Raw genomic sequence first — 26,160 nt, forward strand, 5'->3', positions numbered from 1 at the left:
CTAAAATCTTAAAAAAAAAAAAAAGATAATGAGGGTGACACTATTAACTAGGCTAGGGAACATGGGAGTGTGTGCATGGTGGGGGAGGTGGTTAGATGGGATATATCCAAGCCAAGTATGACCAGTTAAGATGGCCCCTGCCTATATGAAAAGGTTGTTTATTCTAGAATAGCCCACCCCTTTATAGGTGAAGGTAAATATTGTTTTTATAGGTGATGGAGGGTGTGAGGCAAAAAGGAGCTACTTTTAAAAAAATTATTACCTTTTTTTTTGGGTGGGGGGAGGGCACAAGTGAGTGAGGGGCAGAAAGAGAGGGAGAGACAGAGAATCCCACAAGGGGTAGAGAGGGACAGAGAGAGAAGCGGGGCTCACCCGATGCCGGGCTAGAACTCAGAGATCATGAGATCATGACCTGAGCCAAAGTCTGATGCTTAACCAACTGAGCTACCCAGGCGCCCCTTGCTTTTTTTTTTTCTTTTTTTTCAATTGAGGTATAACTGACATACGGCATTATGATCTCTACACATCCATCACCATACATAGTTGCACGATTTTTCTTGTGCTGAGAACTTTTAAGATCTCTTTTAGCAAGTTTCAAATATATAATATAGTATTAACTATAGTCCTCATGTTGTACATTACATCACCATGATTTATTTCTTTTGTAACTGGTTCTTTTCACCCATTTTGCCCACCTCTTGCCTGCCTCTGGCAATTAACAATCTAATCTCTGTATCTGTGGGCTTGTTTTTGTTTTTTGTTTTAGATTCCATGTATAAGTGAAATCATACAGTATTTGTCTTCTTCTGTCTGACTTATTTTACTTAGCATAATGCCCTCAAGGTCCATCCACTTTGTCACAAATGGCAGAATTTCCTTTTTCATGACTGAATAATATTCCTCTGTGTGTGCCCTTGCATGTGCCACATTGTCTTTATCTGTTCATCCATTCAAGTACACTTGGGTTACTTCCATGTTTTGGCTATTGTAAACAATGCTGCCGTGAACATGGGGATGCAGATATCTTTCTGTGTTAGTGTTATCATTTGATTTTGATGATACCCAGAAGTAGAATTGTTGGATCACATAGTGGTTCTCATTTTAATTTTGGGGGGAACTCCTGTACTGTTTTCCATAGTGGCAGTACCAATTTACATTCTCACCAACAGTGCACAGAGGTTCCCTTTTCTCCACATCTTCACCAATACTTGTTATTTCTTATCAAGTACTCTTGAACGTAGAGAGTTTGATAGTTTAAGTAAAAACATTTTTTATTAGTAATTTTCTCAGACTTTCAACTGGCCTAATATATTCAATAGATCTTAGTAACTACTGAGCATCTACTCTGCAGTGTGGCAGCTCACACACCGAGCAGGACACAAGTCCCTACCCTCAAGGAACCAACAGTAGAAAACATATGCCTTACAGAGAAAGGCAGATACCATATATTTGCACTCATATGTAGATCCTGAGAAACTTAACAGAAGATCATGGGGGAGGGAAAGGGGGAAAAAAAAGAGGAGGAGGAAGACCAACCGTAAGAGACTCTTAAATACTTAAATACCAAGAACAAACGGAGGTTGATGGGGGGTGAGGGAGAGGGGAAAGTGGGTGATGGGCTTTGAGGAGGGCACCTGTTGGGATGAGCACTGGGTGTTGTATGGAAACCAACTTGACAATAAATTATATTTAATAAAAAAATAATAAAAAAAGAAAACATGCCTTAATAAGTAGAACTTAAAGTATGGGATGCCAATTTTTGTTCATTCTGCACTAATATGTTAACATGCTTTATCTCTCATGATACCTAATTCACTTGGGTTCAGAACAAGTGAAACTACAACCCATCTGCCTAGTCCTAAGCTTTAGGCTAGGTTTGGGATGACTTTCACCAAAAAGAAAACATGGGGGTTGGGGTTCCTGGCTAACTCGGTTGTTGGGAGTATGTGACTGGATCTGAGTCATGGGTTCAAGCCCCACGTTGGGGGTAGAGATAACTTAAAAAAAAAAATAAATTGGTTATGATGCTTATTCTTTATAAACTCAGGAGTATCAGGCAAGAGATCATTCATAAATCATGATGTTGGCTTAATGTTGGCTTTTATGTCATGATGGGAGCTATTTACATGGCTGTTGTGTTTCCTCTATAACATAAACAGAAACTATAAAACGTTATGCTTCCTGGAGAGACTGGGTGTGGTTCAGTTGGTTAAGTGTCTGACTCTTGATTTTGGCTCAGATCATGATCGTGCAGTCGGGAGATCAAGCCCCACGTCAGGCTGTATACTGTTGATGCATAACCTGCTTGGGATTCTCTCTCTCTGCCCCTCCTCTGCTTGCATGCATACATGCTCTCTCTCAAAATAAATAAATAAACTTAAAAAAAGTAATGCATCCTTAGTAATCCAGGTACAGAATGGCTGATGACTGAAACTGATTATGGTGTTTTGGGGTAAACAGCTGTAGGACTATCACAAAAACAAACCAAAAAAAGTCCTTTTTAAAATTTTTGTGTAAAAATGTTTATTTTGGAAATATACACACTTTAGTAAAAAGAATATAAAGACACTCAATATGACCATCATCAAATTTTAGTAATTAAGAAAGACATTTTTTTATCTATATCTTCACCAACTCTCTGCCTCTCCCCAATGAATTTGAAGCAAATTCTCCAAATCACATCATGTCCTCCTAAAATATTTCAATATGTTTATCTAAAGACCTTCTAAAACACATAAACATGATACCATTATTACATTTTTAAAAGAAATAATTCCTGGGGCACCTGTGTGGCTCAGTTGGTTGAGTGTCCGACTCTGTTTCAGCTCAGGTCATGATCTTATTAACGTTTGGTGAATTCGAGCCCCACATCGGGCTCTAAGCTGATAGTATGGACCCTGCTTGGGTTTCTGTCTCTCTCTCTCTCTCTCTCTTTATGTCCCTCCCCCACTTGTGCTGTCTCTCTCTCAAAATAAGTAAATAAACTTAAAAAAAATTTTAAAGAAATAATTCCTAAATATCATCCAGTATCCAGTGTTAATATTGTCCTAATTGTCCCATGATTGTAAAAAATTTCTTTAGCTGTTTATGTCTGTTAATTGAAATAGAATTTCCTCTTGTTTCTTTCTTTCTTTCTTTCTTTCTTTCTTTCTTTCTTTCTTTTTCTTTCTTTCTTTTTTCTTCTTCTTCTTCTTCTTCTTCTTCTTCTTCTTCTTCTTCTTCTTCTTCTTCTTCTTCTTCTTCTTCTTCTTCTTCTTCTTCTTCTTCTTCTTCTTCTTCTTCTTCTTCTTCTTCCTTTCCTCCTCCTCCTCCTCCTCCTCCCCCTCCTCCTTCTCTTTCTTCTTCTCCTCTTTCTCTTCCTCCTTCTTCCCCTTCCCCTTCTTCTTTTTTAAACTAACCTCTGTGCCCAACATGGAGATTGGACTTATGACCCTGAGAGTTTCATGTTTGGGGCGCCTAGGTGGCTCGGTTGAGCATCCAACTTCGGCTCAGGTCAATGATCTTGCGGTTTGTGAGTTTGAGCCCCATGTCGAGCTCTATGCTGAGAGCTTGGAGCCTGGAGCCTGCTTCGGATTCTCTGTCTCCCTTTATGCCCCTCCCCTGCTCATGCTCTGTCTCTCTCAGTCTCTCAAAAAAAAAATAAATGTTGAAAAATTAAAAAAAAAAAAGTTACATGTTCTACCCTCTGAGCTAGCCAAGTGCCCCTACTTTGTTTTTCTTCCTCAAAATTGTTTTGGCTATTTTGGCTTTTGTGTTTCCATACAGACTTTAGGGTAAGTCTGTCAATGTTAAATGCCTATGATTTTGTTATGGATTGTATTCTATCTATAGATCAATTTGGAGAGATGTGGCACCATAGCAATATTTTAATACATAACATGGTATATTTTTACATGTATTTAGGTCTTCCTTGATTTCTCTCAGCACTGTTTTATAATTTTCAATATATAGAACTTGCAGTTCTTTTGTTGAATTTATTCCTAGCCATTTTATTGTTTTTGATGATATTGTGAATGGTATTGCTTTCTTTATTTCACTTAGTATTGTTTGTTGCTTGTATATACAAATACATTTTTGTCTATTGATCTTGTATCTTGCAACCTTCCTAAACTCAGTTATTAGTTCTGGCAGTTTTTTGGGTAGCTTCCATAGGATTTTCTGCAAGAAAGATCGTATCATTTGTGAAAAAAGACAGTTGTTCTTTTCTTCCAAACTATTCACTTTTAATTTTTTTTTATTGCTTACCTGGCTAAAACCTTCAATACACTGTTAAGTAGAAATAGTCTGAAAAGGGGCACCTGGGTGGCTCAGTCAGTTAAGAGTGCAATTTCAGCTCAGGTCATGATCTCATGGTTCATGATTTCAAGACCCGTGTCGGGCTCTGCGCTGACAGCTCAGATCCTGGAGACTGTTTCGGATTCTGTGTCTCCCTCTCTCTCTGCCCCACCTGCTCAATCTCTGTCTCTCTTTCAAAAATAAATAAACATTAAAAAAAAAGTTATACAGGATCACTTCATATACTATTCTATTCTGTTCGTTATATGTGAATCAGGGGCCCAGCCCAGATTCAAGAGAAGGGGAATTTGATTCTACCTATTGATGGGGCAATGGCAAAATTACTTTGTAGGACAGGATGTGAGATGAGGGATATTATTGTGGCAGTCTTTGGAAAACAACTTTGCTACAGGTAAACAGGGGGGCCTGGGTGGCTCATTTGGTTGAGTGTTCAACTCTTGGTTTCAGTTCAGGTCATGATCTCACAGTTTGTGGTTTCAAGCCCCAAGCTAGGCTCTGTGCTGACAGCGCAGGGCCTGCTTGGGATTTTTTCTCTCCCTCTCTCTCTCTCTGCCTCTCTCCCACTCTCTCTCTCAAAATCAATAAATAAACTTAAAAAAAAAAATAAAGTCAACACTTGTTTGTTCATGGGGGGGCGGAGAGAGAGAGAGAGAGAGGTGCTCTTATGACTCATCAGATTAAAAAAAAATTAGGCAAACCTATCAGGAGGGACAAACTAAACACCAGGCATGCAGGTGTGTAGTTATGCATTAACAATTTCAGTTATTATCAAATTATCATTCATACGAATGAACAATCCCAGGCCGAATGGTGTTCCTTTCAGCCAGAGGAAGAGGATGATGTCAACTCGTCTCTCCTCAGAAATGGAAGTAAAATCGAGCTTTCAAGACCAATGTGAATGCAATTTTCTTGCTGACAATAAGTGCAAGTGCCACCTGGTGGTGAGACAGCCAAATGTGCCTTCTATCCTGTTGACAGTATTTACTGTGTTGTCATTAGAGTGTACATAAAGTATTTAATGGAAGACAACAGTTCATCTGCAAGTGTACCTGTCCAAACAAACAGCCAAAGCACAAACACAGGAAGGGAGAGGACATAATAAAAAGGGAGTAGTAAACACAGGACATCCACTTTGGGGCGTCAAGACAAATCAAATCACTCTCCTTTTTATTATTAATCCTCTGTCCTGTTGACTTTTATGCACCTTCAAATTAGGTATGAAGGCTAGGGGAGAGGATAATCTAAAGAAGGAAAGGTTTGGGGTGCCTGGCTGGCTCAGTCGGTAGAGCATGTGACTCTTGGATCTCTGGGTGGTGAGTTTAAGCCCCATATTGGGCCTAGAGCTTACTTAAAAAACAAACACAAACAAACAAACAAAACCCCCAGAAAGGTTTGCTATTACATACAAGGCAAAGGAGGTAGTTTAGCCAAATGATGACTATAGTGATCAGCTTTAGAACTGCTGGCTCTTTCCTCCACGTTGTCCATTGTCTCAGATCCTCCTGGACCCACAGGCACTTGAGAACTTACTACAGCAAAACCCTGGTGGCCTATTTAGAAAGTAAGAATAATCATTCGGTCAGATTGATGATGCATCTTTCTAGTTTAACAATCTTTGAAGGGAACAAGGGGACGATAGTTATTACACTAGAACTGTATGATCCAAATAATAATGGCTACCAGTCTGATGTGGTTACTGTGCACCAGTCACTATGCTCATCACTTTACATCTCATTTAATCTACATAATCCTATATGATTTCATCCTGTTTTACAGATGAAGAAACTGAATTTTTTTTTCCTCCAAATATTTTTTTATTTTGAGAGAGAGAGAGAGAGAGAGAAATGAGAATGAGCAGGGGAGGGGCAGACGGAGAGGGAGACAGAATCCCAAGCAGGCTCTGCACTGTCAGCACAGAGCCCATTGTAGGGTTTGAAGTCACCAACGGAGAGATCATGACCTGAGCCGAAGTCGGACACTCAACCAAATGAGCCCAGGAGGAAGCTAAACTTTAAGAAAAGTAAGGTAACTTGCTGATGGCCCACACAGTGTTACAGATGTTGGGGTTGGGATTCACCATAAGGCTTAAAAAGCCTAGGTTTCTCTCAGCGTTGCCTCATCTACCACTGGTTTCACGTTAAGATCTTTGAAATCTATTTCTGTTTTCAACCTCTTAACATAAGTTTCAAAGCTGCACTCTACACTGAAGCAGCACTGCTGTCCGCTCAAAGCTTGCTTTATTGATTTTAGGAGGCTCTAGCTCCTAATTGCTGACAAGGAGAGCCATTCTTTCCATCTCCTCTGGGTATTGTCTCTTAGCTCCCCTGCTCCTCCTGCCCCTGCCTAGCTCTGGAATGCGGAACCCTGTTCCTTTATTGCACACTTCTCGTCCCCAACAAGGCCTTCTTCCTTCTGGACCTCTCTGGCTGTAGGCTAGAGGTGGCCCAACGTGTTCTAGGATTCAGTCTTGGGGGGTAGATTAGGGAGGGGGAAGATTGCCCTGCCGGTGGGTTAGTTAAAACCAACCCCGAAACAAAATCTTCCCGCTGCCCCAGAGTTCGCAGGACGTAAGGTTAGGGTTACCAGATGTAGCAAATAAAATTACAGGACCCAGTTACATTTGAGAATAGGAAGTAAAAAACCATTCGTTGTTTCTGTGAAATTCAGATTTAACTGGGCATCCTGTATTTTACCTGGCAACTGTAGGTAGGGTAGCAGGGGTAAAGCAGGAGATTCGGGGCATTGAAAGGAGGAGGCTTCTGGGCCTTTTTAGGGAATGCAGAGCTACTCGGGCGTATTGTGTGCTGCTGGCGGCCAGATCGGCTCGCGCGCGTACCGAGAGGGCCGCAGGCTTCTGTTGGAACCCGGTCTAGGGCTTGGGGATCAGGAAAGTTCGAAGAGACCCGACGTGTCCGGCTCTTGAACAGCCGCAGGTCCCACCGCACAGGCCCCGAACCACAAGCCACAGGCTGGCCGCCCGACCTCGAGATGGCGCCCGCGACGACTGCCAGCTGCCAAGATGGCGGCACGGAATCGCGCTCGCGCTCGCGCTCCCGACTCCCCTCCCCCAGGCCTCTTGGGGGTTGGGAGCGCAACGCGCGTAGCCGTGCGCGGGTCGCCCTGCGTCCCGGGTGGTGGTCCCGCCAGCCGCCCGCCCCGCGCCATGCGTCTCTTCGGCTGGTGGCAGCTCCTGCTTTGGGTGCTGGGGCCTCCTGCCTGCGGCCTGGAGGGTGAGTGCGTGCTGGGGCCGTGGCCGGGGGCGGCAGGCGGCTGCGGGTGAAGTGACCGGGCGCGGTGGAGGTCTGTCGGGGTGACGCTCTTTCACCTGCGCGGGGGCCCGCGGCGCGCCCCTCGGCCCTTCCTGGGGCGGCCGACGCGCCCACTCCCGCATCGTCGAGACCTTTTACGCCGGTGGTCTGTTCTCCGGGTCAGGGGTGGCGAGGACCCCGTTCCGGCTCCCGCAGCAGCAGGCGTCAGTCAGCCAGGAGTGACCGTGTATTAGCGCTTACTGAGCCTTAGCTTTTATTATGAATGATAAAAATCATAACGAATAGCCGCCATTTATGGTGCCCTTCCTAGGAGGCGGAACAGTGCCTTGTCTCAGGTAGTCACCCTAGGAGATAGGCTCCAAGAGTATCTCCGTGTTACAGGTGGAGACGCCTGAGTTGGAGGTTCGGGTAATGGCAGAGGTTGTCTATTTACCTGCAGAGCCCACGCTTTCCTTTGCATCCTGATGGATCGCTTTTTTCTTTGTTTTTTAATTAAAAACATTTTTTTTAATGTTTATTTATTTTGGGGGGGGGGGCAAGCAGAGGAGAGGGAGAGAGAATCCCAAGCAGGCTTTGTGCTGTCATTGAGGAGCCCTACCTGGGGCTAGATCTCACAAACCGCAAAATCATGACCTGAGCTGAGGTCCAGAGTGGTGCGCCTAGCCCTTCGAGCCATCCAGGTGTCTCTGGATCACTCTTCTAAGAAGGCTGCTCTTGCTCAAGTGGCTGTATGAAGGACAGATGAGAAAAATACAGGAGACTCCCAGGGTAACCCACTGCTTGCTGTGGCATGCTCTCAGGGCATTCTCAGGTTGGGAGGCAGCCACCTCGGAGGCATGGCTGCGGCCAGGAGTGAGGTCTTAACCCTCAGGGCTGCCTCACACCACTCCTCAGTTCTATTAAAGTCCGGACCCTTTGACCTTGCCTGTAATTCGCTACAGGAGTAGGCAGGTCTTTCCTTTCCCCTGGGGTGGGGGTGTCCTGGAAGGAGGCAGGGTAGCTGGGTATCAGGGAGAAGAGTGAATAGTAACACAAATGTTATTAATGAAAGCCCTGGTTATGTGCCCGGTGCTATGCTTAGTGCTTCATGAGTATCATCTTACTGAATTTTCAAATGCTTATGAAGCAATTGTTGCTGTTGTCCCCATTTTACAGATCAGGAAACTGAGACTCGGCATCAGTAAGTCTTTTGCCAAGGTCTCCAACATCTGGAAGTTGAAGAACTATGTTTCAAGCCCATGTCTGCCTACCTCATGGTCAGACCTCTGTACTACACCTCCCTGTCCCTGCACTTAACCACCAGCTTCAGAGAGGGGACAGCATGTGCTGGATAACTTTTGTTTGTTTCTCAGATCATTCTCTAGTCTTCTCTACCCTGTCCTGTGCCTGAGTGGCTGTCCTGTATGGCATAATAACTGGCTCTCTTGCCTCCTGCCCCTCTGTGGGTTGGAATGAGGGGAGAGTGAGGTCAGGATATTGATTCTCTCAGCTCCCTCCCCCAGGGATTATCACGGCTTGGCTTTGTCCGTCCATGGAAAGTCATAGCTTCTAGAAGGCTAAGCTCACTGTTTCAAGGTTCTGTGACTGTTTCTGTTTCTGAACTCTTAGAGTCTGTGGGTGGTAACTTGCTCCCTCTCTGCTTTACTGGCCTTGGAGTTCCTTACCATTGCTCTTTGTTTCTTCACAGCCAGCCCATACGTTGGTGGTGCCTTTACTGATTTCAGATTGCCCAAGTTGAGTGTGCTCTCTGCACAGGAGACTTAGTGTTAAAGTCAGTGGGAGCCCACCTGGCAGTCTGGGTCATGTGCATGCAGACCTGAAGAAACACTAGCCTTAAGGTGGGCCATTGGTCATCATGGCCAGGCCATGAATGGGGTGAGGACAGAGGGACTTTCACCAGCTGTGTCCTTTTTAGGGTGGCTGAAAATCCAAGGCTTTTTTGTCTGTAGTGGACACCACTGGCAGATTAGCACCTAGAGGTAGCAGTGCTATCCAGGTGTCAAAGCACAGGAATGAACTCCTGGCTTCAGCACCCCATGCCTGTCTTCACTAAGCAGTCAACTAGCAGATTTTTCCTGAGCACCCATCCTATGTCATATACTCTGCTGGGCATTTGAGGTACAGTGGTGAGCCAGATGGGGAAACAGGACTGCCCTCTTGTATGATGGGGAAGGCAGGCATTAAATGACTACAAAGAAGTAAATTTCAAGAGTGGAAAATGCTAAATCCTTCAGGGAGAATCCCATGGCATTATTGGGTGGATTGGATGCAATGGTAGACACCTCTGGTCTGGGTCTGGGAGGATGAAGTTCACCTTAAAGTGGTGAAGTAAGCGGTAAGATCTGAAAGATGAGGGTTGCTTGGGTGGCTCAGTCAGTTAAGTGTCCTCTTAATTTCAGCTCAGGTCAAAATCTCGCAGTTTTGTGGGTTCAAGGCCTACCTCAGGCTCTGGGAGCCTGCTTGGGATTCCCCTTCTCTCTCTGCCCCTCCCTCACTTGTGCTCTCTCTGTCTCTTTCAAAATAAACAATAAATTTAAAAACAGAAAGAAACCCCTCAAAGATGAGTCAGATTAGCCAGAAGGAGAGAGAGTAGAGGGCTTTCCTGGCAGGGAAACAGCCCTTGGGACAAGTAGGTGGAGGAGATCATGAGTGTGCAGGGAACAGAAATGTCTGGTGATGCCTGTTGAGAGTGTGGACAGTGGCCACTTCACGTGGTGCCTGGGTATCACTGCTATGGACCGTAGACTCATTCACAGGCAAGGGGAAGCCACTGAAAGGGTTTTAGCGACATGATCAGACTTGCCTTTAGCTTTCAGTTCCTCTTGTGTTGCTGTGAGGAGCAGGGTCTGGAGAGGGAAAAGAGGGTCAACCATGGAGCCCAATTGGGTATTACAGCAATTGTCCAGGTAACAAATGGCAGTGGCCTGGACTGAGGGGCGTGAGTGGGGATGGGAGAACTCTAGAATGTAGTTAGCAGAGGAATTCATAGAACTTAGTTACAGTGCCTTTCCATCTCTTTGAATCGTAAACCTCAGCCATCATCATCACTACAGGCCTTGAACCCACAAAACTGCGGGTGATGATCATCATTTATGGAGTGCTTACCACATGCATGGGACTACATACATCTTTTCTCATTTAATCTGCACAGGAGCCCTGTGAATTTCTGTATTGTGGTATTTTCTCCATTTTTAGATGAGCGCAGTATTTCCTATTGAAAGAATGGGTTGCTGGCACTCGAACCCCTGGCTGTTTTTGGTCCTTTCCCATGTGGCTCCCTGCCTCAGAAACCATTGTGGAGTACTGTGGCTGGTTCAGAGTCTTCTGAACAAAATTGGAAGGGTATGAAGGATCTGACCCAGGTTATGGCTCCCTGGCAGCACTGGCGTGGTGCCCCTACCCTTATTCTCCAAACATCTTCTTTCTGCCATTAAGGTAGTGATTTTCACCTTTGCATCCCTCAAACTGTAATCGCCTTGTTGAGGTTAAGAAGCAGTCTCTTTTAATTCTCTTTCCCTCTCTCTCTGTACCCCCCCCCCCATAAATAAATAAACTTAAAAGAAGCAGTCTCTTTTATTTTATTTATTTTTAATGTTTATTTATTTTTGAGAGAGAGAACAAGCAGGGAAGGGGCAGAGAGAGAAGATAGAGGATTAGAAGCAGGCTCTGTGCTGACACCAGAAAGCCCAATGTGGGGCTCGAACTCAAGAACCTGAGATCATGACCTCAGCTGAAGTCAGATGCTCAACTGACTGAGCCACCCAGGTGCCCCTGTACCCCTCTATTTTTGTGTACCTTCCCCAGTTCTCCATGAATTGTGAGGTTTTCCAGTCTAGCTGGTGGGAACAGGTGCTTTTCTCAACTCTGTGTGATCCTAATCCTTTTGAGTGTTTTTTTCCCCCAGCTTTGGGAGCTTACTCACTTGCAGATGTTGACTGGTGTCCTTGAGGGGGTGCGGGGAGGATCTCTCTCCAGGTCTTGAATCCTGTCTCTGCAGCTTGCCCATCTCCACTTATTCTGTCCCACAGACTCTTTCTTGGTCTCTCTGAACCCTCAGTACTTACTGTATCCTCAACTTGAGGAGTCTCCTGGACTGCCTGCTTTCCCCTCCTGACCCATGGCAGGAACTCCCTCGGGCGGGCGGTAAGCTGGAGCATTTGTAGGGCTGTCCTCACTGATTTCTCTTCCTGTTTCTCCGTGATCCCTGTCCTTCGTTGCCTGCTAACTAGTCTCCTGAAACTGTTTCACATTTTTGGCCTTTTTTGGGAAACTTTCACATTTTTCAATAGGGAGGGTAAATCCCTTTTACCCCATCTTATCCAGAAACAGAATTCTCAGAGAATGTTTTTAAACTGGTGAATGAATCTGTAAATCTCTATGGGGATATTCTTGGAGAACTTTTACAAATGTGCATACTTTAGGAAGCTCCCAGACCCCTTCCCAACTTTGAAGCCAGTTGGTTAGTCACACTTTGGGGACATGCTCTTGGCATGGCAGAGCCCATTACCTGGCTGGTGGTTTCCCAGCCACATGATGAGTTTGTCTGAGTGTGGCTGGGCTCATTTGTTTCCCCTGGTCGGTGCCTGGCATAGAGTCTGGCAGCTCTTGTTGAGTTCATGGGAGCTGGAAGGTGGGAATCATTGTTATAGGAGTGAGTGGAGATTGCTCAATGGATGTATAAGACTGCCCTAGACTTCCCTTACCTGAGCATTTTACCCACTCTCTGTCTAATGGCTCCAAAGTGAGAGGAAAGTCCTCCTTCCCCCCTGCTGCTGTCCCTGCACTGAGGAGCCCACCTCCTGGCACTCCTACAGGCAGTAGCCCAAGGGCAGCAGGCTCTGGCTGGAGAGTCCACCCCATGCAGTGTTCTCAGGCCTTGTGGCACAGCAACCCTGGAGGTATCATGTAGGGGAGGGGAGGGTAAGGCCCAATCTGGAGGAGCAGCCAGGACATTTCACTCCTTGACCTGGCTCTGCTACTTACTAGCTTGTGTGCATTTGGCCATTACACTACCTCTCTGTGCCTCAGCTTGGTCACCTATTTGGTGGGGATGGTGACCCTTGTGCTGCCGGTCTCACAGAGCTTTTATAAAGTGCGCAAAGATGCTTTGCCGTAGTGGAATTTTCTATAAAGGCATCATTATTTTGTCAGATAGTCTCATCAAACAAATGAAATTGTTAGTGTTTGTGTTGTATTTTCCTAATTGGATGTCTGCCCTGGAATGTTTTTGCTTATAATCCATAAAGCAGGTTTCAGGTTTTGCATGAAGCTGTGTATTTATTTGTCCACTTTATATTTGGCATTGATTAGTACCTCCTGGTGACCTTCATGATCTGGAGACTAGGGGTGGTCCTCTGATAGTTTCATGGACAGGTTACCGTTTTTCCCTATAGGGGAGCGTTTCTTATTTCAGGAGAACTGTAAATCTTTGGGGTTCATGTGCTCTGAAGTGACATGACTGTGAACATGCTGGCACATTTTAGTTGCAGAGGAACACAGTCACTTGCTGTCGGAGGAACAGTCTGCGCCGGCTCTGCAGGCAGGGGCCCTGTTGGTGGGTGAGGAGCAGCCCTCCCGTGGCCAGGCGGGCCAGGACAGATCAGCCGGAGACTCGAGCGCAGTGCTGGGGCTGGACACGGGTGGTGACCACGTGGTGATGCTGTCCGTGATCCCCGGGGAGGCTGAGGCTGAGGCCAGGCTGGGCCGTGAGCTGAGCAGCGGCACCTGCGGGGCCGGAGGGGAGGAGGACTCACGCTGCAGTCTCCGAGAGCATCTGTTCTCTCTGGATGGCGCCCGGGCGAGCTTCCCCGACCAAGAAGAGGAGTATTACCCAGAGCCCGAAGTGGCCGACGCGGATCCAGCCCCGCCCGAGGACTCCAATAACACCGAGAGTCTGAAATCCCCCAAGGTGAACTGTGAGGAGAGAAATGTGACTGGTTTGGAGAACTCCACTCTGAAAATTTTAAATATGTCACAGGTAAGAAAGAATGGTTTAGCACTTTTCATCTTTTCAGCATGTGGGTTTTGTGACTTAATATTCTCAACCTTCAAATGGAGGGTCACAGTCTTTATCCTTTTGTAAGTGGGGCTGCATCAGTGAAAATTGACTTGCGTCTCTGATGTTGTAGGGACAGGAGGAGATATGACTAGTGTTGATTATGCTTTTTAGGTGGCTTAAGCCTAGTCACCTTGGGGTGCCCTCACCACCAAGCCTCATGATGAAAATCCCAGTGCACAGATAGGCACTTGGCATCAGAATCCTAGCAGTTTTCTTCTTCCTTGAGGTCTTTGTTAGAGGCAACTTAAAAATATCCGAACTACTGAAATTGTGATTTAGCATTGTTTAGACCAGTGATACTCCTGGGAAGCATGTTCTAGTAATGAAAAGTTTCTTTCCTCCAAAGAATATGACTCCAGTATTTACTCCAGAGTGAGAGCTGAGACCACTGTCCCCATCCCAGTCACGCATTTCCAGCCTGTTGCATAAAGGATGATTCCAAAGAGAACACTGGGATAACGACTGACTGTTTCTGTAAGATTGTTAAGCCAGATAGCAGGATGAGTTCAGTCTGCTTATGTAAGAGAAGAAATCCTAGCTCTGCAAGGTGTGGCTGCTTATTTTAGATGAGGATGTGTGGTACGTTGAGCATCCGTAGCCCCTCCCAAGTGCAGGGGTCAGCCCTGGCCTCACTGCCTCCCCTGAGTGCTCTGTGGGACTGATTCTTGGCACACACATGGCCAGGAGAGTGCACTTTCAGCAGTCTGAGTGAGGGTGGTAGCAGGGATGGTGCACCCTTAAGTTGAACTAGCCTTTGGCCAAATATATTCATCTGACTGCTTAGTACAGACTTTGATCTGCTGAGATGATGGTGGAGATGACAGTGCTTTAATCGTGCCATTAGATTGTGTGTGAGGCACAGGTCAGAGGCTGGGACAGTAGCCTGTGTCCTGTGACTACTTAGTATTTGAATTGTTGAATTATGAAAAATACTAATATTGCTCTCTAGTAGTATCAAGAAAGCTTACAGGAAAGTTTATAATTTGTCGTTTCATAATACTTTTCTACTGTTTCATGGATTCATATGGTTCAAAACCCAAAAGGTTCTTTTAAATTTTTTTCTTTTTTTTATTATTTAAAAACATTTTTTTTAATGTTTATTTTTGACAGCGAGAGAGAGAGAGAGAGAGAGAGAGAGAGAGAGATTGGGGGAGGGGCAGAGAGAGAGGGAGGCACAGGATTCGAAGCAGGCTCCAGGCTCCGAGCTGTCAGCACAGAGCCTGACATGGGGCTTGAACTCATGGACTGCGAGATCATGACCTGAGCTAAAGTCAGACACTCAACCAACTGAGCCACCCAGGTACCCCTTTAAAATTTTTTTTTTTAACATTTAATTCATTTTTGAGAGAGAGAGAGAAACAGAGCGTGAATGGGGGAGAGGCAGAGAGAGAGAGGGAGACAGAATCTGAAGCAGACTTCAGGCTCTGAGCTGTCAGCACAGAGCCCCTTGTGATGCTCGAACTCACAGACCACAAGATCATGACCTGAGCTGAAGTTGGACACTTAACTGAGCCACCCAGGCGCCCCTAAAATCCAAAAGGTTCTTAAGGGGATGCCCTACATCTCCCTTGGGTTGGTGTCCCTCCTCCTCGCCTTGGAAGCAGCGGTGTTTACAGTTTCTCGGGCATCTGTCCGGAAAAAGGTACGTGCACATTTACTGCTGACTTTGACACTTGTTCCTTTTACCACAGGACCTCATGGATTTTCTAAACCCAAATGGTAGTGACTGCACCCTAGTCCTGTTTTACACCCCGTGGTGCCGATTTTCTGCCAGTTTGGCCCCTCATTTTAATTCTCTGCCCCGGGCATTTCCAGCTCTTCATTTTTTGGCACTGGATGCATCTCAGCACAGCAGGTATGTTCCCTCAATAGAGTTTATGTGTCATCCTTCCAGATGAGGGTTGCGGTTATTTGGAGGTCATCATCAGTTCAGTTAGAGGCAGAGCAGGTAGGTGTGGAGTAGCGGGAGGGATAGAGAGGGTGAGTGGTAAGGATTGTCAGACTTCTCAGGGAGCTGATGCCTCCCTCTCTGGAGGCCCCTTAAGAGGAGGGATTGTTCTCTGCATGGTGGAATTTAAAGGTGGCTCCGTCTGATGGCACTGGAGGGTCCAGAGGATTATTTAGGGTTTTGGCCAGACTGAATTAGCAAAATTAGTGTCACAAGTGTGACCTTCCTGAGACTCAACCCCAGTTTAGGTTTCCACTCCTAATAGCCCAACTCAGCATCCAATTCTGTGTCGGCTAAGGATTTATTTCTTAACTTCTGTTATTTTTTTCTTTCCTTTCTTTCCCTCCCCCTTTCTTCTTTCCTTTCTCTCTTTTTTTTTAATGTTTATTCATTAAAAATTTTTTTTTCCTTATTTAAAAAAATTTTTTTAAATTTACATCTAAGTGAGTTGGCATATAGTGCAACAATGATTTCAGGAGTAGATTCCTTTAATTCCCCTTACCCATTTAGCCTATCCCCTCTCCCACAACCCCTCTAGCACCCCCTCTGTTTGTTCTCCATATTTAAGAGTCTCTTATATTTTGTCCCCCTCCCTGTTTTTATATTATTTTTGTTTCCCTTCCTTTGTGTTCATCTGTTCTGTGTCTTAAAGTCCTCATATGAGTGAAGTCATATGATATTTGTTCTTTCCTCTTGTTTACACTTATTCGTGCATGCATATTTCTTAGTGGACAGTCAATAAATTAATATAAAGAATTAATTTAGCCCTTTAAAATGAAATTTACTTTTGTTATATATTGTTCTGTGGGCTTTGTCTTTTTTAGATGTTCAGTGAGGTAAGTTATAAAGAACTACTTTGTTCCGATGTTATGTGTTTCCCCCAAGTGCTGTGACTGTGCATGGATTGTCAAGTGTGCCCCACCTCCTCGAAATCATATGCCCTTTAGCAGGTCACAGGAGATTGTGTGTGAGTCAGTTTGGAAAGTCTGGAACATGGTCAAGTTGGTAAAAATGAAGTTGAGTGAAACTTTTTTGAGTAAAAATTAAAAAAAAAATTTTTTTTTAATGTTTATTTTTGAGAGAGAGAGAGAGAGAGAGAGAGCGAGCAGGTGCGGGACAGAGAGAGAGGGAGACAGAATCTTAAGTAGGCTCCAGGCTCCGAGCTGTCAGCACAGAGCCCGACACAGGGCTTAAACTCAGGAACAGTGAGATCATGACCTGAGCTGAAGTCAGATGCCTAACCGAGTGAGCCACCCACACGCCCCTTGAATGAAAATTTTGAGTAAAAATTTGTGCTCCACTGAGCTTCAGTGAGGGTAATGTAACTGCCAATGTTTTGCTCAAATTGTTTAGGAAGAAAGAAATTTCAGTGAGTTAGTGATCTCACAAGGGCTTCAGGGAAATATGAACATGGCCTGGCCCAAGGGGACAGACTGATGTTAGTGTCAGACTTTGGGCCTTCCCCTGCCCACAAGCTGGCAGGGCTGGCTCCCATCAGCAGTTCAGTGCTCTGGGTTTCGGTCTCACCCCCCTACTCCCCATTCCCTGCCAGCTTTTATCATCTGCTTTGTTCCTTCGTCTTCTTGCATCCTTCTCAGCGCCTGCAACGGCGCCTTAATCATGGAGAGTAGGGCATACTTGTTATATGGCCTGGGATGTGTGTCTGCCTCATATGTTAATATTTAAGTTACAACAGGTTTACAAAAGAAGAAATCCTGATTACCCAATACTGTCATTTTACAAACAGGGGAAACTGAGGCTTCGAGGTTACACAGTCTGCCCAAAGTTCACACAGCTGGTTCAGTGGCGGAACGGAGGCTTCAACCTGAGCGTTTTGACTCCAGAGTGTATACCACTACTCTGTTTAAGTAAAGGTGAAATGGTACCACTCAGATCGTATTACATCCTGCCCCAATTGGGAACTTCCTGGTGTGTCTGCTAGATCGTAGATTCCCTTGTGCAGACTTACCAAACTAATTGCTTACTATAAGTTGACTCTTGTATGAGGGATAGAGCTGGGCATTCTGGAGAGTTTGAAATTTCTTCCGTTAAGTAAATTGACACAGTGTGCTTTGTCCATGAATTAGGATTTTCTAGTCTGATCTCTTTTGGCAGTTAGCAATTTAAATAGTGGAATAACTAGGAGCATCTGGCTGGCTCCTAGTAAGAGCATGTGAGCATGTGACCCTTGATCTTGGAGTTGTGAGTTGGAGCCCAATGTTGGATGTAGAGTTTACTAGAAAAAAAAATACTGGAGGGGCAGCTGGGTGGCTCAGTCAGTTGAGTGTCTGACTCTTGATTTCACCTCAGGTCAGGATTTCAAGGTTCGTGGGACCAAGCCCTGCATCTGGCTCTGTGCTGACACTGTGGAGCCTGCTTGGGATTCTGTCTCTCCCACTCCCTCTGCCCCTCCTTTGCTCTCTCACTCTCTCATTCTCTCTCTCAAAATAAATCAATAAACTTAAAAAAAAAAGTGGAATAACTGTTGAGGGTAGTTCCTTATTGTAATAGAAAGCAACTCAGCAGAACAGGAATGCCCCCAACCTCAACCCATAAGGAAAAAGGTCAGAAATAGCTGAAGCATATAGTTTGAATATCAGAAACCTTTATAGGTCACAGGAAGCTGATCCATTGTCATTCTTTGCTATCCGTTCTGATAAGGTAATTGTGTGAGCAAATCTGTTAATTCAGGTTTTCTGACTGACTTCTTTCTCTCATAGCCTTTCTACCAGGTTTGGCACCGTAGCGGTTCCTAACATCTTGTTATTTCAAGGAGCTAAACCAATGGCTAGATTTAATCATACAGACCGAACATTGGAAACACTGAAAATCTTCATTTTTAACCAGACAGGTATGTAGAAATAATATGCTGTAGAAGGGATTTTATTTTAAACCTTCTTTTCTAATGAACTGTTGTGGTTCTGCTAACAGTCTCTCAATCAGGGGCATCCAGGTGGCTCAGTTGATTAAGCATCTGACTCTTGGTTTTGGCTCAGGTCATGATCTCACAATTCACGGGATCAAGTCCCTCGGCAACAGTACAGAGCCTGCTTGGGATTCTCTCTCTGCCCTCCCCTTCCTTCACCACTGCCCCTCCCCCCCCATCTCCGCTCTTACATTCTCTCTCAAAATAAATAAATTAAAAAAAAAAAAAAAGTCTCGGGGCACCTGGGTAGCTCAGTCAGTTAAGCGTCTGACTTCAGCTCAGGTCATCATCTCGTGGTCCGTGGTTCCGAGCCCTGCATCGGGCTCTGTGCTGACAGCTCAGAGACTGTAGCCTGCTTCTGATTCTGTGTCTCCTGCTCTGTGTTCCTCCCCTCCTTGCACTCCCTCTGTCTCTCTCTCTTAAAAATAAACATACATTAAAAAAAATTAAAAAAAAAAATCTCAATCATTGTGGCAAGCTTAACATGAATAGGTAATTTTAATGAGTACTGATACCTTTTAAAAAACAGCTTTATTGGGGCGCCTGGGTGGCGCAGTCGGTTAAGCGTCCGACTTCAGCCAGGTCACGATCTCGCGGTCCGTGAGTTCGAGCCCCGCGTCAGGCTCTGGGCTGATGGCTCGGAGCCTGGAGCCTGTTTCCGATTCTGTGTCTCCCTCTCTCTCTGCCCCTCCCCCGTTCATGCTCTGTCTCTCTCTGTCCAAAAAAAATAAATAAAAAACGTTGAAAAAAAAAAAAAAACAAAAAAAAAAAACAGCTTTATTGATTTAGAATTCACATACCATACAATTGTAGATAACTTTTTACATACATTTTTCACTTAAGTATAATATTTACACAAAAATGTGCGTCAATCATTGGTGTTGTGAGTGATGAGTTTTCACAAAATGAATACCTTGGGTAACTGGGACTCAGATTTACAGAGGACATTACCAGCGCCCACCCCTCCCCAGCACTGCTGCTCCTGCCCACAAGGATAACCGCCATCATGACTCCTGACGCCATGGACTAGTGTTACCTGTTTCTGAACTTTGTATTAATGGAGATATACAGTATGGATTATTTTTTTTTTGTTTTTAATGTTTATTTTTGAGAGTGAGTGAGTGAGCATGAATGGGGGAGGGGCAGAGAGAGAGGGAGACCGAGGATCTGAATCAGGCTCTGTGCAGTCAGTGCAGAGCCTGATGTAGGGCTTGAACTCATGAACCGTGAGATCGTGACCTGAGCTGAAGTTGGACGCTTAGCCGACTTAGCCACCCAGGTGCCCAGTATGGATTCTTTTGTGTCTGGTTTATTTCAGTCACCATTATGTTTGTGGGATTCATCGGTGTCACTGCAGGTGGTTGTATTTTCTTCCTTTGTGTTGCCATGTGGTGTTCCATTTATTCATCTATTTGCAGATGCTATTTTAATTCGTTAATATTTGCCAAAACATATGAACTTATTTTTTATTCTGTATAAGTCTGAACACTATATAATGAAGAAATTTTCTTTGGAAACATTTGCTCCTTAGAAGCTTTAATGCCTTAATTATGAGCATCCCACTTCTTCCTGAAGTAAATTCATTGGAAATAAAAATAAGTTATATCATGCCTTCCATATATATTAAGTTGCATCTAATTATATCTATACTAAAGAACCAAGAGCTCAGTTACCTCATAGGAGTAAGAGGCTTGTTATCAGATAGTTAGCTATTCAGGTCTTACAGTACCAGAGCCCTGATTATCAATCAGATTGATAGGGAGAGAGGGAGCCATTTTGCTCAATGCTCTAAGAAAACCTAGAACACAAGTGAAATTGAGAGGTCACAGCATCTTTGGTAATCACTGATCTCAGTGGTGGGTGGGTCTAACAATTTTTTCAGTAAATTATTTAAAAGCTTTTTGAATTTGGGGCCCCTGGGTGGCTCAGTCAATTAAGCATCCAACTTTGGCTCAGGTCATGATCTCATGGCTTGTGGGCTCGAGCCCCGCATTGGGCTCTGTGCTGACTGCTCAGAGCCTGGAGCCTGCTTCAGATTCTTTGTCTCCTTCTCTCTGCCCCTCCCCCACTTGTGCTCTGTCTCTTTCAAAAATTAAAAAAAAGAAAATTTAAAAAAAAAAAACCTTTTTGGATTTAGCATTCCTGAACCTGTGAAAACAATCTGTAGGTCCCTGAGAGTAGCTTTACCAGTTACTTGTTGAATTTTGGTCTCAAAAAAGAAAATACAGCTCTTACAATGCACTAAGACCCTTCTGAGGAGTTCACAGTAATTCGAGTGTTTAGGCTTTGAACTGCTGAATGGGTTCCTGTTTCTTTGATGTGGTGGGAGAAAGGCAAGGTACAAATTATACCAACAGGCAAATGAAACCCATCCCAGATATACTAGTGGTAGTGTTTATTTTAAGACTGCATATCTTTTTGCATGCCATGCAAAATACTTCAGAAAGATCTATAGCGGTGTGCTTTCTATCTGATTTGAAACAGCTGATTTCTCTTTCAGGTATAGAAGCCAAGAAAAATGTGGTGGTAACTCAAGCTGACCAAATAGGCCCTCTTCCCAGCACTTTGATAAAAAGTGTGGACTGGCTGCTTGTATTTTCCTTATTCTTTTTAATTAGTTTTATTATGTATGCTACCATTCGAACTGAGAGCATCCGGTGGCTCATTCCAGGACAAGAGCAGGAACATGCGGAGTAGTGATGGACTAAAAGCAGAAGTCGGAATGAGGAATTTCAGAAATTAATGCTGCACTTTCATACATTTTCTCCAGTGAAGTGTCCTCTTACAACTTCAGGCAGATTAAAAGAATCATGCATTTGTTGAACTGTTAAATGTGTTAAAAATTATAAATTGTTTTAATACTGCAATAAGCAAATACAAAAATACTCGGTAGAGTTCACTATTGTTGTTTTTAATAATCCAATATTTTAAGAGAGTAATCCAGTTTGAAATGCAAAGCTGTGTTCAGGTGGTATGGTGAGTAGAATGACAGTACACTTCATAGAAGGAAGAAATAGGACACTAACGTTACAGTTTTAGAAAACTCTTGATTCCTTAAATAAATGTCTAAGAAGGTTGTTTTTCTTTTCATTTGCAATTTTGCTCTCAGTCTGTAAGCAGAAAAGTGTTCTGTTATGAAGAATAAGTAGAATCGGTAAGTGTCACCTTCTGAGTAACTGTTGGGAAAATGGAAGAGTCAGCTGCTGGTGTTTGTGATCTCTCATTTCACCGAAAGAATATGAAGTGCTTTAAGCTGTTTCTGGATAAGGCAGATGTTAGGAGAAAGTAAATGTTATCTAACTAAAGCTTATTTATTATCAGTTCTAGGCTAAAGCATAACTCAAATTTTAGTCACAATTCCCTAACTGGCATGCATTAACTGAACCTTAATATGTTCTTAGCACTGTGCTAGTTTTAGTGAGAGCCATAAGAAATATCTAACACTGTTCCTGCCCACAAGTTGATTCTATTCTAGTTTAGATCACATGTAGAAAAGAGAGAACATATAATTTATTCCATCGTTTTGGAAAGCTCCTTCTAAAAGATCCCTTAAATTCAGACATGACATCTAACTACAAAATGATAATTAACTTTTATACTGTTTACAGTGTTACAGAGTATTTCATTTTCTGATACACCCTACATTCTATGGAAGTGGAACCGTAGTTGAGTCACCTTTCAGAATGTTACACTGGACAGGAGTTTATGTATAACTTTATATTGTGGACAGCTGTGGCTGGAGTGGTCGCTCACAGGAGGGGACACTGGTTCAGAATAGTACCATTATGATTTTCATTTTACAAATAAACACAGAGGCATAGAAAGAGATTGAGTAACTTGCCCAGGTTACACACATAGTAAGTTGATGAAGCTGAGATTTGAACCTTTACATGTATGTGTATGTATACTTAAGAATTTAAGAACTTCTAGTGATTTCATCTTTTATAATAACTAACACTTGAGTATTACTATGTGTGTTCCAGGTACTATTTTAAGTGCTTTACATACTGTTTTGTTTACTGGTATAGGAGCTCTAGGAGACTGACACTAGTATTATATTTCCTTATTTTACATAAGGGTAATAAATGAGGCCTCAAGTAAATTCTCTTGGTCAGGCAGCTTCCAGTGGTGGGACCCAGCTTCAAACCTAAGCATGCTGACTGGAGAAGCCTCTAGGTGGGCTGGGACCTTGCCCTGCCTCTATGCCATGGCCTGAGGGACCATCATAATACATTTCCCTCTCATTTTTCCCCTTTGCTTCCCATAGTTATAATTACAGTATAGCCATCACTTAGCACTTTGGTCTTTTTATTTTGTTTTGCTTAACAAAAATAAATATTTCACTGTTGCCAGTAGTTTTCCTAACCATGATTACTTAATAGGTCTTTGAGTAGATTCAGCATTACTTAACTTTTTTTTTTTTTTTAATGGTTGTGTATTGTCTCAATTCCTTAGGGGCACACTGCCAGATTGGAGATTATCAAAGATACAGGTATTTTCATACCTTTGAAATGTAATGGGGCCCTACTCTAGTCTGGAGTTTGAGGAAAGGCTCTTAGGATGACCAAAAGGTCCATGGCTTTGCTTCTAGTACTTAGCTGAGACAATCTTTCTGGGTTTTCCTTGGAGGGAAATTGGAGCAGGGCTGTTCCCTAGAGGGGAGGTTCAAGCGTAGAGAGATCAGTTGGGAGGCAATGGTACTGAAGGAAAGGGAAGCAGAAGGCAGGAAGGAAGGTCCAAGAGTTGCTAAACCACCCTAGGCAAACATAGTATCTGTCTAGCAGAACACAGTGCACTGGTACCCATGCCAGGGATGGGGAGGGCCATGATTCAACTACATGGAAGACAGCAAAGATCATGCTAGTCACCAGGGACAGAAGTCCAAACACTTCTGCCCACTATGTAGTATCGGTTGCCAAGGAAAACACAACACACGCACTGGATGAACAGCATTTTTATTCACAGAAGAGACAGCCAAGATCAGCTCCAGTAGTGTGCCTTGGTCCTCCACAGCAGCCAAAGGCCTGAGTGCCACTCTAGTGCCTAAGCACAAGTCACCCCTATCCATGGAGTGTGAAATACTGAAACGGGGTGGGGGAGCATGCCCCAGGGATATTTGACTTCGTGCTTAATCTGAACAAAGGATTACATACCGAGTCTGGCACAGGGAAGGATATTCCCACATAAGGTGATAAGCCCAGACCAGGCTACATAGGCTCTTTAGGACTATTGGTAAGCAAGTATTCTAGGCCCAAAGCCCATTCTTATTTAGTTGAGTAGGGCTTAAAGGACTGTGAGGAGGAGACTGCCTTTCCCAAGAGTGTCCACTATACAGGAAGTGCTCAATTTTTGCTAAAGAACTTAAATCCTACTAATTGGAGACCTACACAAGAAGGCAGAGTATTCACAGCCACTACTGGTAGACATCACTTCCTCTGGGTCCTACTGGCATTACTACTGCTTGCTTTTCATAACTAGACCTGAGATGCCACAGTTTCCTACAGTGGATTTAGGGAAGGAAAATGATGAGGACTCTCTTGTTACCTCACACCTACCAGTTTCATTTTGCAGTTCTCACTTTAATAAGCAAATTTGTAGAATACAAACTTGTATTCCCCCAATTAGGTACTGGAAATAAAATGCAACTTTCAATTCCATCCCCAGTCTCTGCCCACTTGAGACATCAGGCAAAGGAATCTTGGGTGTCTTAGATGAACGTCTTGAGACCAGTGGTATTTGATCAGGGTCTGGAGATTCCTCCCTTGAGTTTTTGTCAAGTGGGCAAAAGCTAAAAAGGTGGGTTGTGGCAGAAGTCTTAATTTTAGCATATTTTAAGGCAAAAAGTCTTTTTCCCCCAACTCCATATTGGGAACTAAAACTAACTGCTAGCGACTGCTAAGTTGAACTGATTGGACTCTCATATATTGCTAAATCCTATGCAAAATTGATTAATTTGCTTAAACTGGTAAAAAAAAGGTACAAGTGAATATACTAAAAACCAGTGAATTGTACGCTTTAAAAGGTGAATTTTATGATACGTACTATTACATTAAAAAAAAAGGCAACTGGGGCGACTGGGTGGCTCAGTTGGGTAAGCGTCTGACTCTTGATTTAAGCTCAGGTCATCATCTCAGTTTGTGAATTTGAGCCCCGCATCGGGCTCCGCCAGTGCAGACCCTGCTTGGGATTCGCTGTCTCTCCCTCTCTCTGCCCCTCCCCCGTGTGCTGTCTCAAACAAATTTAAAAAGGCCATGAAAAAGGAATAAGAAAATATTAGCAAACCTATGTAAAAGAATACCCCCCCCCCAAATAATAATTAGTAAATCTATCTACTACATACCTGGAGTGCCTACTATGAGCTACTTTTTAGAGAGCACGAAGAGCCAGGTTTCCAGATTGTCCTATCTGGGCCAGCAGAGAGGAGCCAGCGTGCCAAGGCCTCAGCAGATAGGGAAAAAGACACAGCAGGGTTTACGTTCGCAGCCTCGGTTCCCTACCTTACAAGCCCCGTTCGGAACCACTGTGGTTCCTGGCCCTCCGCGAGCAGCAAGTGGAGCGTTGCCCTAGCACCCACCCGCAGCTCATCGCCTCCTGTCCCCGCCCGCGACGTCCTGCCGCCGGCGCTGGCTCTTCGCCTCACCGCCCAGGAGGGAACTCGGCATAGGCTGTCCGTGAGTGTGCGGCCAGCGGGGCGGACGCCGAAGAGCCGATCCGGCGGTCACACCTGAGCGCCCAACGCAACGCGGCGCGCAAGCTAGCCGGCCCCCTCTGCCGCACGGGAGCGAAACGAATTCCGTGCAAGCACCAAGCGACGGGCGCGGAGCGGGACCTGAGAGCGCGAGGGCCTGCGGGGGCCTGCCGCACCGGCCAGTCGGCTGCCAGCGCCATCTGCGGCCTCGGAGCTCCCGGGGGCCTTCCGGGGCTGGCCGCGCGGGGCCCCGCGGTACGGCCTGACCGGCGGCTGAGGGCCCTCCGCACTGTCCTCGGCTCCCAGCCGGGTCCCGCGGACGCCAGCGGACGGCGCGCAGGCAGCGCGCCGGGCAGCCCTCGACTCGTGGCTATGGCGGCGGCGTGGGGGGCGCGGGGGGCGCTGCGACTCCTGTTCGAGATGCTGCGGGGCCGGGCGGTAGGCTTCTCGGCCAAGGTGAGTGCCGGGGCCCGCGGTGCGGGAGGCGGAGGGACGGGCCCGGGCCACCCCCCAAGGCCTCGGACCTTGATGGGGAGGCGTTCGGGTGCGGGGCACCATCGTCTTCTCCTGGCTTGCAGATCCCGTCGTTGGCTACGAAAACTGCTGTCCGGAAAACAAAAACAAAACAAACAAAACAAAAAACAAAAACCGAGGACGAGTTTTGTTAAAGTACGAAAAGTAGTTGTAAAACTATGTGATGCTTAGAGTCACTTGAAATGACGAAAGACGCTGTGCCGCTAGATTGTGCGCTCGGTGAGAGCAGGAACCGGCTCCGGCAGGGCGCGCTCGCCGGAAACCCGCTGAGTTAACTCATTTGTTTGGGTGTGATGTTTTTGGAGAAATTATTAATAAATTATCTTTTTTTTTTTTTGGCGTGACAAGTCTATTCCTCTTTCGTCTTCCGCGCGGCGTTCCGTCAGTTTTCTTGAGTTAGAAATTAATGTATTAGGGTAAATTAACTTGATGGCAAGTTTT

At 44.9% G+C, this 26,160-nt stretch overlaps 2 protein-coding genes across 3 annotated transcripts in view; both read left to right on the forward strand.

Annotated features, from left to right (window-relative positions):
• Positions 1-7,300: 7,300 nt before the first annotated feature.
• On the forward strand, positions 7,301-21,594 carry TXNDC15 (thioredoxin domain containing 15). Its single transcript, XM_042935594.1, has 5 exons — positions 7,301-7,526; positions 13,049-13,542; positions 15,315-15,478; positions 18,292-18,422; positions 20,998-21,594. Exons 1-5 carry the CDS (start codon positions 7,316-7,318, stop codon positions 21,192-21,194), a joined length of 1,197 nt encoding a protein of 398 aa, XP_042791528.1. The 5' UTR covers positions 7,301-7,315; the 3' UTR covers positions 21,195-21,594.
• Positions 21,595-25,119: 3,525 nt separating this feature from the next.
• Positions 25,120-26,160, forward strand: part of PCBD2 (pterin-4 alpha-carbinolamine dehydratase 2) — a 52,871-nt gene continuing 51,830 nt past the window's right edge. For both annotated transcript variants that reach the window (XM_042935628.1, XM_042935623.1), the window contains exon 1: positions 25,120-25,641. In XM_042935628.1, coding sequence (XP_042791562.1) covers positions 25,558-25,641 — 84 coding nt within the window. In that variant the 5' untranslated portion in view covers positions 25,120-25,557. The remainder of the gene's footprint in view (positions 25,642-26,160) is intronic.

This window comes from Panthera leo, chromosome A1, assembly GCF_018350215.1.
Source record: "Panthera leo isolate Ple1 chromosome A1, P.leo_Ple1_pat1.1, whole genome shotgun sequence".
NCBI classification, from domain to species: Eukaryota; Metazoa; Chordata; class Mammalia; order Carnivora; family Felidae; genus Panthera; species Panthera leo.